We start from the raw sequence: 15,807 nt of genomic DNA on the forward strand, positions 1-15,807 counted from the left end.
TTTGTCACAAACTGTTGTTTGGTGTTATTTGATTGTGATATGGTGATGATTTTCGCAGGAAGTGCTTTTATTTACTTTGTGTGTGTCACTTTTTCGGTATTATGGACAATTTGGATATGTAATCACAAATTGCTAATCCAAGGTATTATTCCCCCAATTCTGACTGGTTTCAGATTCCACAACTTTTTTTTTTCTTTTCTGTTTGCAGTTTACATTAACAGTAACTGTTTAACAATAAATTGTATTCCCCTATTATGTAGAATAGCTACAGACGGTGTTAGAATGATGTGATTTTTGACCAAAGGACAATGGCTAACATATATTAACGGTATTGTCCTTTGGTCAAAAATCACGTTTTTTGAATGACCATTACACAAGAGAAACCTTTGTTCATTTTCTTATCAAGGGTTTAGTGTCAAAGGTACCAAAATTAATCAGTGGGTTTGAAAATATTAGCCTGCATATGCCTTATCTAATAACATCCCTGCTGGAAAATAACAACAAAAACAATAGAAATCATCACAGAAATTCAAATGGTTTCCATACCATTACAACCTGAACTTTTCAAAATCAACTTTTAACCATTAAAAAATGCTTTTCTGTAGTGTGTTTTGGGACATTCCATTAAGATTTAATGGTTTTTAACAAGCCACAAATAGAAGGCGACCAGTTGTCAATAGAAACCCACTCGGTCCATTACAGTTTCCATTAAAACCAATACAAGTCCCATTATAACCAGTAAAACCATTACAAATTCTGTGATGGTGTCTATAGTTTTTTCGGCAGGGATTCTTTTAATGAAATACAAAATCTGTTTGTCTCCAGAGGTTTGACTCTGATTAGGATAACCTACATGACTTGCTATAATGACATGGGCCGTTAATTAAGTGAAGAACTTAACTCACCTCTAAACATAAAAGTTAAACTGATATTTATATATTTTGTCTACTTAAATATGTGTTGCATACCTCTTTGGAAATTATAAGTTGAGCACAATAAGGAACTATTTCAAATCATTCTTATAAGTCAATTATGTATTGTTTATGGATATTGAAACCCCATGTGCAGCATATTCAAGTGTAATAAACCGTATTTAAATATTAATATTTAAACATCTTCGGTCAACTAACTTCCTTGTAGCTCACCTGCATTACCCTTCCAGGAGGCGTGACTTTGCCGTCGACATCAACCTACGTCATTATTCATCTTTAGTGCTTCACCTGGGTTTAAACTGGTCTACCTTACACCTTCTGATCATTGAACACAGGGCAGTGCTAGACAACCAGTCACCAGATTATCTGCTTTTTCTCTCTCTCTCTTTACGGTGTCCAATTTCGTACAATAGCCTGCACTGCCATGAAAATGAATATACCACTAAAGATCCTACTGATCTTCTGCTTACTGACTGCACCAGGTGAGTGTATTGCTTTTCTGGAATAGCTGTTGAAACAGAGAAATTTGGAAGGGATGTCATATTTAGCTGAACAAAAAAGTTAAAAGTTCGTTGTATTTTTTATTATATTTTTTTTAATGGACTGTTATTGGATTCTTAAATCTTGATTACAAATTGGCGTAGCTACTCTTATGGTTTAAAATGTTGTTGTAAATGATTTTGTCATGTTAATATTTTGTAATTCTGACAGAACCCTTGATTACTTGGCTTTATAATAACTTAATTATTCATCATTTTGTGTGTGTTGGAAGATTTGTAAGTTTAGTTAATTGATTTTGAAGAATGCTTCAGTCATTAACTTTAAGAATAATTTATTTGGTCCACTAAAGTCCCAAAATAATTAGTTATGGATTGTTTGACCTCTTTTAATTTTTTATTAGGGGGAAGGGGGGTCGCAGGCTGGCCAGTTGAGCAGCCAAAAACATTTATTTGAGATTTCGATTAGTGTGCCTTAAAATTTCATTCCTAACTTTTCTAACCTAAGTCATCAATGAGGGGTGGTGGTGTATTTGCCTTCACCCTTAAGTTTGTAAAGACAGGATCAGTTTTTTAATTGTCTTAATTTTAATAGAATTTTATATTTATTAAAAAGCAGCACTTGGTGGGAAAGGCTTGAGTATTTATAGAGGTTAGGACAGTCTTTTTTATTAGTAGTATTTTAGGTAAAAACTGTCTTTGCAGTATTTAGGATAATGAAAAGGCATGTGGTTTTGTTTTAATGTTATATATTACATTTTACATGTAACATTACATTCCTTGCCCTATGATTAACATCAATGGATTTTCAAAAAAGATCTCCTTGGATATAAAATCCAACATTTTTTGACATCATTGGAGCTTCAAAAAAGAAAAAGTAAAAAAGGTTTTCTCAGATATAAACCTGAAATAAGACAAATATATAACAGACATTGTTCTTTTGAAGAGCTCAAGTTGATAAGCAACTGGTTGAGCAACCAGTTATATAATGACCTCATAATAATATGCTTATGCTAATATTTGTTGTGTTTTATTTATTGTTTTGTACACAATTATGCATGGAAAAACAATATTACATATATTCTTGTAGTGAATATATGGTGCTTTTCTGTTTGCTCATTTGGCTAGGCCGATTATTGATTCATTTGGGGAGGTTAACCTTGAGCTGGCACTTCCTTGATGGGAAACTGGCATGTGAACTTTGCTATTTTCATCATGAGTAACTGTTGAAATATTATTGCTGACAAAGTCCATCCCATTTTTATTGGCTTTTCAAAGATTATTTTCCACTGATATGAGTAGATATGTGTGGATCAGAGAACACAATCAGCTGAATCTGTCTGTCAAACACACATAATATCATATAATGGTTTTACGAAAAACACGAGGGTAGTTTCATCATGCATGACTATATGGGATTAAGAGAAAAACAAAAAAATGGTGTTTGGTATTTTGTGTGTGTGGATTTGTCAGTGGGAATTGTCCCAGCTGATAGAAGAGTAGAGACAAGCAGGCAGAGTGTTATTAATGTGTCACTGTTTCCAGGTAACATATTTCAACATACTGTTCAACATATTATATGGTCTTTCTGATGCCTTCCGTTAACATAACAATCTCCCACCACAGCTGCAGATGCACAAAGCAGTTCCACAATTGAAAGCATAACTGGTGCCACCACAGTCACCACAGAAGGTATTCTCATCTCTATAATCAGGAAGCCCACCATCAGGCCTAAAGTCTATGTAGTAACTTTTAATCATAAGATGTTGTCCTTAAAAGCACAGTTAACACTCTTTAAGGTCGGTCATATAACCATTATGTAAAGTTGTAACATGGCTCTCTCAGTCATGCCATTCAAATGTCTAATATTTCCTAATAGCCCACTCATTAATATAATTGTATCACACTGTAGATATCAACGCTTCAGTTTTAACATTATTGTAGATTGTTTAGGCAGAGTGTTTTGTAGAATATATTACATTTTTTTCTTAGCAGAAGATGAAAAATGAAATACAGAAGGTCATTATCCCAAAACAAACCTCTTCAGGGTAATATAAGACTGATCACCCTGTTGGAGTTTATTATGGTCTTTCTGCAACTTCTAACATAAAACCTTTCCCCACAGATACTGTGAAAACAAGTACTGGTACTTCTACCACAGACACAACAACAGACAATACTCCTGCCAGCACAACCATTGTGACACAAGGTACTCCCACCACAATAGTCCTAAATCCCACCAGTAGGCCTAAAGGCTACATAGTACATTTTAATCATAAGAAGCCATCCTCAAAAGCATAGTTCACTCAAATGTTTAATTCTATTTTCTTCTGTACTGTGTTGATGATTGAAATTCTCTTCATTTTTTTCTGTCCTTGTTACTGTTTGATAAGTAAGAAACATAAAGCTGATCTTCTTCTCTGAATCCAAAGCTGGTCTGTAAGGTCTGCCATACAAACATTATGTAATTTGTAATGTGGCGTTCAGGATCACTCTATTCTGATTGGTCAATTGTGACGTTCAGTAGTCTGATATTTCTTACTATTTGCTGTGGTGCACATTCATGTAACTGAAACAGCATTACTTTTATGCGTTTTGTACGACTGTCACAATCTCATCCAAAATAAATGTTTGTGTTTACATAATATATGTGTGTGTGCACTGTGTATATTTTTATGTATATATAAATAGACACACACATACATGTATATATTTAAGAAATGTGTAATATATATTTATATATAAATAATAAATATGAATATATATACAACATACTTGCAAATATTTCTCAAATATATACATATAAATAATCTTGTCCACATTTTTACTTGATGAGTAGCTGTGTTAAAAGTGTGATAATGTAAATACAGTCAGAAGGTCTTTATCACAAAACAAACCCATTCAGGCTGATATAGGACTGATCACCCTGATGGAGTTTAATATGGTCTTTATGCAACCTCCTCTAACATAAAACCTTTCCCCACAGCTCCTGAGACAATGAGTACTGGTACGTTTAACACGGTCACAACAACTGATTCTACAGACAATACTCCTGCCAGCACAACTGCTGCCACTACAACTATTACGACACAAGGTACTTTCACCTTCATTGTCATAAATCACACCAGCAGGCCCAAAGGCTTCATAATACATTTTAATCATAAGAGGAAGTCAACAATAGTCATGTCATCATTTACTCACCATTTTTCCAGTCCTATATGACTTTATGTGGAATATAAAAGAAGAAATTACAGTGCAGTTACAGTGGATGGGAACTGAAGCTTTTAAGCTTAAAAAAAACAAAAAACATTAAATGTCATAAATATGACTTTCTATGCTGTAATTTAAAACATTAAGTCAAACTCTGGAGCTTAATCATACGATCTGTGAACTAGTCATTCAGAACAAAAATGTGAACTGGATCAACCGATGCATTGAAATTATCAATTATGTTGTCCAATCAGATATTGCTACACCATGAACTTGCCGAGGGTAAACTATAGGACAAATGTTAAGATTTTCAGTGAATAAAGACTTAAATTTTGGTCTGTTTTATTTAGCTTCTTGAAACTTGAAATATAGCACAGAAGTCAAATATGACAATAGTGCTTTGAGTATTTTTTGAAGCTTGGAAATGTCAGTCTCCACTCCTTGTAATTGCATGGAAAAAAGAGACGAGAGCAATTAAAAAACAAACAACATAATAGGTCCTATGAAGTTAAAGTGGCATGAGGGTGAGGGCAACATAATTGGCATTTTAGAAAATATTATGTAATTTACAGAAAATAATTTTTAAATCATTGCTGGCAAAGCTCTTCTACTGTTTACTGCAGGTTAAAAATGTAACCATGTTTGTTCATTTCAAGGTCCCTGTGATCCAAGTCCTTGTATTGGAGTCAGTACCTGTGAAGAACGGTTTAATGGATCGTTTGCCTGCATCTGCCGGCCTGGGCTGGTTTACATAGAAATGACTGGCTGTATTCAAAGTAAGACTGGCTCAGTTTTGAATCATCAGAACACAAGTTCAGATGTGTGAGACAATAATATGCTAAAAGCAGGAATTAAGTTGCCTTTGGTATAGAAGTTAAGCTTCATTTTTCAAGTCAAATCTAACTGCCATTATATGTTTGCCTGTGACTTGAGAATATCAGTGAACACATTCACTTATGTTACACTCTTTAAAAAAAATAATTGCAGGAAAGGTCTTCCCTGGTAATTTAACCTTGAATAAGGTTTTTGATGAACAAATGAATGACAGACGGTCTAAGTTGTTTAAAGAAACTGCAGGTCCAATTGAGGAAGCGGTAAGAGATTGAATTTCCTTTTTGATTTGTGTAGACATTCAGTCCTAACCAACACACTGTATAGCAGCATGTCAGTGTAAAGATTTTCCATTTTTCCTACATAGTAAAGGATGAGTGATATAAATAAATGATTGAGAATAAGTAACAGATTATGTCAAACAGTATTGATTTCTATATTCTTAACCCATACAGCTCAGAGACATCCTGGGTAAAGGTAACAATGGATACATTAATTCCACCGTTTTGAGTCTACAGTGAGTACCACTTGTTATAATAGCCTTTCCTTTAAACATTAACTTGTGGATGTAATAGCTTCTGGGACAGCTTTTATTTAAATTTTACTTATTTAACTTAGCATTATGAGTCAAAGTAGAAAAGCTTTTATTTGACCCCTAAAAGCATATAAGTTAAAAACTTTTTTGCTTCCCCACAATAATTATTTTATATGAAATAAGTTGTTGCATTTCTGTTTTTCATCATAATTTCCTTGTGCCCACCCTTATAGTCGAGGAAGTATAATTGCAGAAGTGCAGAATTTCTATGAGTTTTCATCCAGTGCCACATCAAATTCAGTTAAGGATATGATTGACAGTGAAAAAGACACAATAATCGGATTCACAGGATTCAGCGGTATGCCTGAGACTTCTTTTTGTCTGTTTTCACTGAAATTTATTTTAAAAAATGTGAACATTTTAAGCATTAGAAAGAAGCATACATTTTTAAATATGGCCTTTTTTCCTTAAATCACAGCACAAAATGCATGTGTAACTGGATTCTGTGACAGTACCACTACAACCTGTGAAGAAAAGGAGGCTGGTATTGCAACGTGCACTTGCAGAAGAGAGTACATCAAGTCACCATCCACATCTCAGGCCTGCCTTGGTAAGTATTTTGAAACTTATGTGATCTTATATATTTTTTCTTTCTTTCCTTACTGCTATGTATGTACGCACAACTGCAAAACATTCAGACCAGTTCTCATCATTTAACTATTGTGTTCCCATCTTTCTACAGTTTGTCCGAATGGGGAGAGGGCATCTGACAATTCAGAAAGATGTGAAAAGTAGGCACTTGCGTGTCATTCAAGATTTTCTTGATTCTGTTTGAAAAATAAATGTGTTAGGAAAAACATTTCATTTCAGGCAGAAATACCACCGTAATGAAACAGCTTCCTATATTTACATTTTACAGTGCAAAAACATAAATGTAATGTAATGTAATAACTGAGAGATGTTTTGATTATTTTAGGTGTCCTTTTGGCTTAGCTGGATTTAATTGTAATGATCGTAAGTCAGCCTTCCTCCATCATCTGAATCAAGCTTATCTTCTCTGGTATGCTACTTTTGAGGAAATTTTATTCATATGTGTTTAATGCTAATTGTCATTATAGCATATCTTTTGGTTGTGGTCGTGGTGTCCACTGTGTTGGGTGCATTGCTGATCATCTTTATTGTGGCCCTGATAGTTGTAAGCTGCAGGTGAGGATCCACGACACATTTGTGACCCCGGACACAAAACAAGTCATTAGGGTCAGTTTTGAGATTTATAAGATAGGACAATATTTCACAGAGATACAACTGTTTGAAAATCCAAAAATAAGTTTTGATATATTTACGGTAGGAAATTAGCAAAATATATTTTAAATATATATAGCAAAATATTTACTTAATATCCTAATAATTTTGGCATAAAAGACAAATCTGTAATTTTGGCCCATACAATGTATTGTTGGCTTTTGCTACAAATATACCCATGTGACTTAAGACTGGTTTTGTGGTCCAGGGTCACATTTCCTAAGCCCATTTATACAAACATTCTATGGATATAAAACACAAATTTTTGTATGTGTCCATTTATGATTGTAGGAATCAAAAGGAAAGCTCCTCGTCCCAGGTAGACTTTAGCTCAAGCTATGGCAATAAGGAATTACATAAACCTGCTGGAGTTCCCAGGATTCCTCGGGCCAACCCTGATGCTAACTGGAAGTCTAACAATCTGGAGATGACCAATAGTGGGAGTAATCAGGCACTGGTGACCAGAGATCGCCCAGAGAGCAAAGCGGTAAGACCACAACTACAATGCTACTCACTGGGCTTATTACAGGACACATGAATTTCAGTGATGACCCTGGTTGAGCATTATCAAAAAAAGTGTCAAAATCATAAAGCATCTGTAAGTATTTAAAAAATATTTTTTGTGTTTTTGTAGCGCTACACTGATTACGATGAGGACCTGAGCTATAAGACTCAAATTCCCCCAGCATACTCCGGCTATGGTGGGAGAGGAGAGGAAAATGGTGGTGTCCACAACCCATACTTTCGGCAAGATGATGACAGAATGCGCAGATATTAACATAATTTAACCAGGACAAATCACTGCATTTCTTCATCTTCATGTGGATTGAATTGCATTTTTTATTTCTTTGTTGACCAAAATGTGAAAGCTTTAATGGAAAACAGTTCTTGATTTTATATACATCTCTCATCAACTATAGGATCAGAATTCAGATTTCCTTCGTATTTATATTCTGTGGTATTAGCAGCTAATGAAATTCAGTTTATGGGCTTCGATCTTGATCTAAGCCTTTGCTTTAAAACTAGTTAGACAGAATGTCATCCCTCAACTGTTGAATGGAAGCTGTGTTGCAGAGGCCTTAGCTGTTACACTGATTCCTATTCTAAGTCATTATTTTCTTTACCATCTTACAACCTTAAAATCATTGATTTTTTTAATATAATTTTTTCAGCTCCAACAAAGCATTTTTAAAACACATCCATGCTTTTAATGCAGTGGTTGTTTAAGTCAGACATTTGAATGTTTGTATTTTTGACATGTTTTATTTGGTTTTACTGTTGTTAATGCTTGGGCTGGAACTTAGGTGTACAAAATAAATAAAAACAAATCAGTGTTTCTTTTGAGATATTCAAGCAGTAATACAAATAATTGATTCAGGAAGAGAAATAATGATTAACTGTTCTAACTGTAACTATGCCAATTGATGTATTTTATTACAAATTATTTGAAGAACTAATAAAAAAATAGTATTTTTGTATTTAAATAGCATGGAGTTAATAAAGCATATGATTTTTTAAATAATGTTTTCAGACATATTTGTATCTTTTGTTAGTGTATGACATTTTAAACAAATGAGCTATTCTTATGAAACAGACACATAATTTGTATACGTGATGAATGCATCTAAATGCTTTGTTTTTCAAATGCCATGTATTATACCTTTGTGGAAAGCTTAGGACAAGCAAAAATAAGAAATACTAGGGACATTAAAAGCTTAAACAACTTTTGTTAGGCTATGCCTTTTATAATTTTCCTTCCTGTTATCTTTTTAATTATTTATTTATTTATTTTTTGCCATTCGATTCTAGTGCACTGCACTAAACACTTGTAAAAAATACTATATTATGCACTTTACTAGTTATATACTGCATTTAATCATTATTAATATCAGAACCTTCATGTCATTTTTCAAAACTCTAGACAAATAATTCACAACCGATGATCAAAATGCACATTTTTCAAAACCCTTAAAACTTTTTTCAAAAGCTTGGATACAATGCACATAAACCTATAAGATCATTTGTTCACTGAACTAAAATCACTGGTTCAAAATGACACAACATCAAACTATTACTATTTCAAAATGCAAATCGCACATTACATCTGAGTTGTTCCGAGGGGCCCAGAAAAATGTTCTCTGGGAAGCCTGACTGACCCTCTCTGAATGTGATTTTGAGGGGGCCTCATAGCAAAATCAGTGCAAAGGGCCCAGAATTCCTAACAGCGACACTGCATGCAATCATGGTTTCAGGCCCATCCACAGTTTATCACCTTGCATTTACCCCTATACTCCCCTTCCCTGAACCCGACTGAGGAATTTTTCTACACATGGAGGTGAATCGTCTATGATAGGTACCCTCACAAACAAGTCACTCTTCTCCAGGCCATGGATGATGTGTGCAATGCATCACAGGAGACCAATGCCAGGTCTGGATTTGCCATGCCAGAAGATTTTTTCTAAGATATTTAGCTAATAAAAACATCCATTGTGTGGATGAGAACCTATGGCCAAATGCACAAGACAGGGTTGATGAAAACATAGGAACACTCCAGTTGACATTTTACTGTACCATAGATTTTTCCCCTCTCTTTCTCTTTTTCCTATCTAAATTTTTCTTATCTAAAGTTATTTGAAAAAACAATGTTGTGAATTGATTATTTCATCAATCATTTTCAGATTTTTTTTTAAATGATTCCAGTGCCTGTGCTTTTCTGTAGTCTTTTAACATGTATGAATGTGTAGAACCATAATGAAACCGGCACCATGTGTTTTGTACAACTATATTTAATGATTGTACCAGCAACACAGTGCAACTATGAGTATCTTGTGTGTGGGTGATCTAAAGTAATTAAAGTATTTCATGATAAATTGGTTATTTGGACCAATCAAGCACGTGCACACAGACATTAAAGGGGGATTGAGCACTTTCGAGAGCACTTAAAAAAAAAAAAAAATGAATATAGGCCTATGTATATGTGTGTGTGTGTGTGTGTGTTTCTTTTTACGCACAGCTTTCCCTGTAAAACACAACAACAACAAAAATCGGTCGGGAAATGTTGAGACTGTCAAGTTCCAATGCCTTTCTTCAGGATCGGCACATGCACATCACAGACAGGCAGAGAGACTCCCTCCCTTTCCAGTTGTGTTTGTCTTGGTGTTACGTCTGTAAAGAGGACTCGTACTGGAACTTATTTAACTTTTTATTGTTCTAACATCACTGAACTGTATCACTGAACACTGAACTGCTTGAAAACATTCTAGGGTCAACGTCATTGCTCGTTCCAAACTCTTAAAGTGACCAGCGCTCTTTATCTCTTATTGATGTAACAAACACATTACTAATTAACAGCAGATTATTAGTCTAACTAAACATGCAACACTTGGTTTTGAGGTGAGTGGTGATGAACAAAATACTAAACTACCTGTGCCTCGGATTTACAGCTAATTATCCAAAATATAAATATGTGACCCTGGACCACAAAACCAGTCATAAGGGTCCATTTTTTTTAAAGAAAATTGGGATTTATTCATCATCTGAAAGCTGATTAAATAAGCTTTCCATTGATGTATGTTTTTTTAGGATAGGACAATATTTGGCTGAGCCCCGAGATACAACTATTTGAAAAATGGAATCTGAGGGGGCAAAAAAAATCCAAATATTGAGAAAATCACCTGTAAAGTTGTCAAAATGAAGTTCTTAGCAATGCATATTACTGATCAAAATTATATATATATATATATATATATATATATATATATATATATATACAGTAGGAAATTTACCAAATATCTTCATGGAACATGATCTTTACTTTATGTCTTAATGATTTTTGGCATAAAAGAAAAATCAATAACTTTGACCCATGCAATATATTTTTGGCTATTGCTACAAATATACTCCAGTGACTTAAGACTGGTTTTGTGGTCCAGGGCCACATATAGTTCATTTGTCTAGCTAACATCCATGACTCATGAGAGCTATCATGTAAGTTAGCTAAAGTTTAGCTAAGGCAAAAGGAAGTCTAAGCTAGTATGACCAGTGAGCGTTCTTTCACTGCGTGATTCAGTTTATTAAAATGCATTTAGAATGATCACAAAATTAAAGATATGGGGGCAGAAATGTATATATTTAAATAATTTCATATACAGTCAGGTCCATAAATATTGGGACATCGACACAATTCTAACATTTTTGGCTCTATACACCACCACAATGGATTTCAAATGAAACGAACAAGATGTGCTTTAACTGCAGACTGTCAGCTTTAATTTGAGGGTATTTAGATCCAAATCAGGTGAACGGTGTAGGAATTACAACAGTTTGCATATGTGCTTCCCACTTGTTAAGGGACCAAAAGTAATGGGATAGAATAATAATCATAAATCAAACTTTCACTTTTTAATACTTTGCAGTCAATTACAGCCTGAAGTCTGAAACGCATAGACATCACCAGACGCTGGGTTTCATCCCTGGTGATGCTCTTCCAGGCCTCTACTACAACCGTCTTCAGTTCCTGCTTGTTCTTGGGGCATTTTCCCTTCAGTTTTGTCTTCAGCAAGTGAAAGGCATGCTCAATCGGATTCAGGTCAGGTGATTGACTTGGCCATTGCATAACAGTCCACTTCTTTCCCTTCAAAAACTCTTTGGTTGCTTTTGCAGTATGCTTTGGGTCATTGTCCATCTGCACTGTGAAGCGCCGTCCAGTGAGTTCTGAAGCATTTGGCTGAATATGAGCAGATAATATTGCCCGAAACACTTCAGAATTCATCCTGCTGCTTTTGTCAGCAGTCACATCATCAATAAATACAAGAGAACCAGTTCCACTGGCAGCCATATATGCCCATGCTATGACACTACCACCATCATGCTTCACTGATGAGGTGGTATGCTTAGGATCATGAGCAGTTCCTTTCCTTCTCCATACTCTTCTCTTCCCATCACTCTGGTACAAGTTGATCTTGGTCTCATCTGTCCATAGGATGTTGTTCCAGAACTGTGAAGGCTTTTTTAGATGTCGTTTGGCAAACTCTAATCTGGCCTTCCTGTTTTTGAGGCTCACCAATGGTTTACATCTTGTGGTGAACCCTCTGTATTCACTCTGGTGAAGTCTTCTCTTGATTGTTGACTTTGACACACATACACCTACCTCCTGGAGAGTGTTCTTGATCTGGCCAACAGTTGTGAAGGGTGTTTTCTTCACCAGGGAAAGAATTCTTCGGTCATCCACCACAGTTATTTTCCGTGGTCTTCCGTGGTCTTTTGGTGTTGCTGAGCTCACCGGTGCGTTCCTTCTTTTTAAGAATGTTCCAAACAGTTGTTTTGGCCACGCCTAATGTTTTTGTTATCTCTATGATGGGTTTGTTTTGTTTTTCGAGCATAATGATGGCTTGCTTCACTGATAGTGACAGCTCTTTGGATCTCATCTTGACAGTTGACAGCAACAGATTCCAAATGCAAATAGCACACTTGAAATGAACTCTGGAACTTTTATCTGCTCATTGTAATTGGGATAATGAGGGAATAACACACACCTGGCCATGGTACAGCTGAGAAGCCAATTGTCCCATTACTTTTGGTCCCTTAACAAGTGGGAGGCACATATGCAAACTGTTGTAATTCCTACACCGTTTACCTGATTTGGATGTAAATACCCTCAAATTAAAGCTGACAGTCTGCAGTTAAAGCACATCTTGTTCGTTTCATTTGAAATCCATTGTGGTGGTGTATAGAGCCAAAAATGTTAGAATTGTGTCAATGTCCCAATATTTATGGACCTGACTGTAGTTAATCAGCATCAAGCAAAGACTGGCGTCTTTTCCACCAAAAAGCAGCATGATTATACAGCATTTATACAGCAGTTCAATAAAATGTATATTAAGAGACTTACGTTTAGACACAATATTGACTGCTTTTGCTCTATTTCTCCAACAAATATAATTCCAATTTGCGTCTCTGAGCAACATGACCCTGTTTTGTTCCTGAATGAATCAAGCGTTTAAATGAGTCGGTTCAATCGCAATAACTCACTTATTAACAATGACTTGCTGCCATCTGCAGGCAGCTTTAATTTCAAATTTAAATTATCTTTTCATTTAAAAATAATAATAATTTCAAATATCAGTATTCAATGTTTATGTTTAAAATATCAAAACTGTAACTGCAGGTTACAATTTTGCAAGAACTGCAAGAATCTGTCCCTCAATGTGGAGAAGACAAAGGAGGTTGTGATGGACTTCAGAAGAAACTCCGTTGACCACCCCCCACTGACCATCGACAGCTCGATTGTGGAGAGAGTCAGCAGCACTAAATTCCTGGGGGTGCACATCACAGAGGATCTCACCTGGACCACCAACACCATGTCACTCTCCAAAAAGGCACAACAGCGCCTACACTTTCTCCGCCGGCTGAAAAGAGCAAGTCTCCCTGATTTCCTGACCATTAACGCAGTAATTCAATGATGTTATCACCTAGGAGAGATGGTTTTTACAACCGACGTCCGAGCTAAGAAAATCTCCAGGTCTCCCTAAACGTGATATCTTCATGACCTCGAACAACTCTCCTCTGCCCTCTCCACATTCCAAACTAAACGTGCCTTTTCTGCGTATTAACAGACAAATAGACTCAAACCTTTGAATTAGAACATTTTAAAAGGGACAAATTATACTAGTCTCTGCTATTGAAGCACTATGCTTAAAAACAATATATACAATATATTTACAAAATATATTAAGGTTGTTTTCATGTCATTTATAAGCTTGCTGTGTTATTGGAATCTATGGTATTGTTGTAATCTTTTGATGTCTAATTTTCCCGATCACTATTGTTTAGTTTCACATGCTTGGTGTGATTATTTAGAATTAAGGATTGTTTCATCTATGGCTTAAACGTGTAATAGATACAATTGATATATGTACTTTGGGTATGCAAAATACTTGATGTTTGATTGTGAATGAAAGCTCATTTCATCAGCAATAATCTGGTGTGGATGAAAGTTGACTTTTCCCATCATAATGCATGATTACAACACAAATAGAAATCTTCTGTCAATAGTTTCTTCATGTGATAAAATAACTGAACAGATAATGTATGCACGTTAAAGGAGCCGTGCAGGGCGGGGCTCCGCTCCACAGGAGGAATCAGATTGGGTCAGTCGCCCGTGGGTGGATCCCAAATCAGCCCGTTAAAGACAGACACCCAACTTTGTGTCCGGCTCTCTCTGCTTGCTCACGCGCTGTTTGAAACTTCAGTTCCTGCTCTGATCGCGCTGTTAAGCGCTTCTTGCCATTAGCATCATGGCCGAGCATTGAACAACTATCAAGACTCAGTTAAACTTCTAAAGAAACTTTAACACCTGAAGCCGAAAACTGAAGCGAACTTCCTGAGAGCGTCATCACTTCACAGAGAAACCAACCAATTGCGAGAGGGGTTCCCCGGTGACAACGACACATCAGCAGCCAATCCAAACCGGGATTCCCTCGGAACAGCAAAGGAACGGAAACTCAGCTGAAAGCAAGTAAATCAAACAATCCTTCCTAATTCTGCTGGAAACTGGTTGTATTCATCTTTACTCTTAAAGATAGTGAAGTTCCCTGCTTGTGACTCCCTCAGGTTGAAGTTAGAGCATTCTTGAAAACGAGCATTAGAACCTAAAACTCTTTTCAGATCAAAACAATTCATTGCCTGCAATGTGTGTGTGTGTTTACATATTCTGTTTTGTGTTATTTAGCTTAGTATTGTGGTAGAGTAGTGAAATAAACTTTGATTCTATTAAGAAATCTCTTGTCTGTTGCTGGGATTTTCAAATCTGAAACTATCTGTCAAAGATCGCGTTACCTACGCTCAAAATTTACCTATGCTAATTTTACCTAATGTCAACATTACCTAATCAATTCAGTATTACTGTGGCCACAGAATTAATCTGAATTGTTAAGGCATACTGGTTTAATGCTTTCTGGACAAGTCGTTAATGAGGTATGGTTAATAAGGTATAAGTTGGACATTTTGATTAATATCAATTAATCATATAAATATCTAATCTTAAGAATGATTCCCTAAAAGCTAAAATTAGAACAATAGTTCTAAAGTTATTACACCCTCCACCCATCCTCACCACATTCTACAGGGGCACCATTGAGAGTGTGCTGACCGCATCACTGTCTGGTACGGGAACTGCAGTGCTGCTGACTGCAAGACCCTCCAGCGGACAGTGAACACAGCTGCAAAGATCATCGGTGCCCCTCTCCCCTCCATCCTGGACATTTTCCTTACACGATGTTCCAGCAAAACCAACAGCATCGTGAAGGACTCCACCCATCCCTCCCACAGTCTCTTCCAGCTCATACCATCAGGAAGACGGTACCAGAGCATCAGTGCCCGCTCCGCCAGACTGCTCAACAGCTTTTTCCCCCAGGCTGTGAGACCCCTGAACTCAAACCACCCCGCCCCCTCTGAAAGCCCATGCAAACCCCTATCTCCTGAAAACATGGACCACCCCCCA

At 36.0% G+C, this 15,807-nt stretch overlaps 1 protein-coding gene across 1 annotated transcript; it reads left to right on the forward strand.

The window, feature by feature from the left end:
* The first annotated feature begins 1,288 nt into the window (after positions 1 to 1,288).
* Positions 1,289 to 8,655, forward strand: muc13b (mucin 13b, cell surface associated). Its single transcript, XM_079397636.1, has 14 exons — positions 1,289 to 1,414; positions 3,056 to 3,121; positions 3,555 to 3,638; positions 4,416 to 4,523; positions 5,296 to 5,415; positions 5,627 to 5,733; positions 5,926 to 5,987; positions 6,239 to 6,363; positions 6,484 to 6,615; positions 6,748 to 6,796; positions 6,982 to 7,019; positions 7,124 to 7,211; positions 7,599 to 7,794; positions 7,942 to 8,655. The coding sequence occupies exons 1-14, from the start codon at positions 1,357 to 1,359 to the stop codon at positions 8,083 to 8,085; spliced, it is 1,377 nt and encodes a 458-aa protein (XP_079253762.1). The 5' UTR covers positions 1,289 to 1,356; the 3' UTR covers positions 8,086 to 8,655.
* Positions 8,656 to 15,807: the final 7,152 nt, after the last annotated feature.

Source organism: Barbus barbus, assembly GCF_936440315.1.
Source record: "Barbus barbus genome assembly, chromosome: 38".
In the NCBI taxonomy this organism is placed as follows: Eukaryota; Metazoa; Chordata; class Actinopteri; order Cypriniformes; family Cyprinidae; genus Barbus; species Barbus barbus.

Excerpts from the sequence above, each read along its gene's own strand:
- muc13b (XM_079397636.1), top strand. The coding sequence starts at position 1,357 with ATGAAAATGAATATACCACTAAAGATCCTACTGATCTTCTGCTTACTG. Across the intron at positions 3,639-4,415 it reads CACAACCATTGTGACACAAG|CTCCTGAGACAATGAGTACT; the intron begins GTACTCCCACCA and ends CTTTCCCCACAG. Across the intron at positions 6,797-6,981 it reads AATTCAGAAAGATGTGAAAA|GTGTCCTTTTGGCTTAGCTG; the intron begins GTAGGCACTTGC and ends TGATTATTTTAG.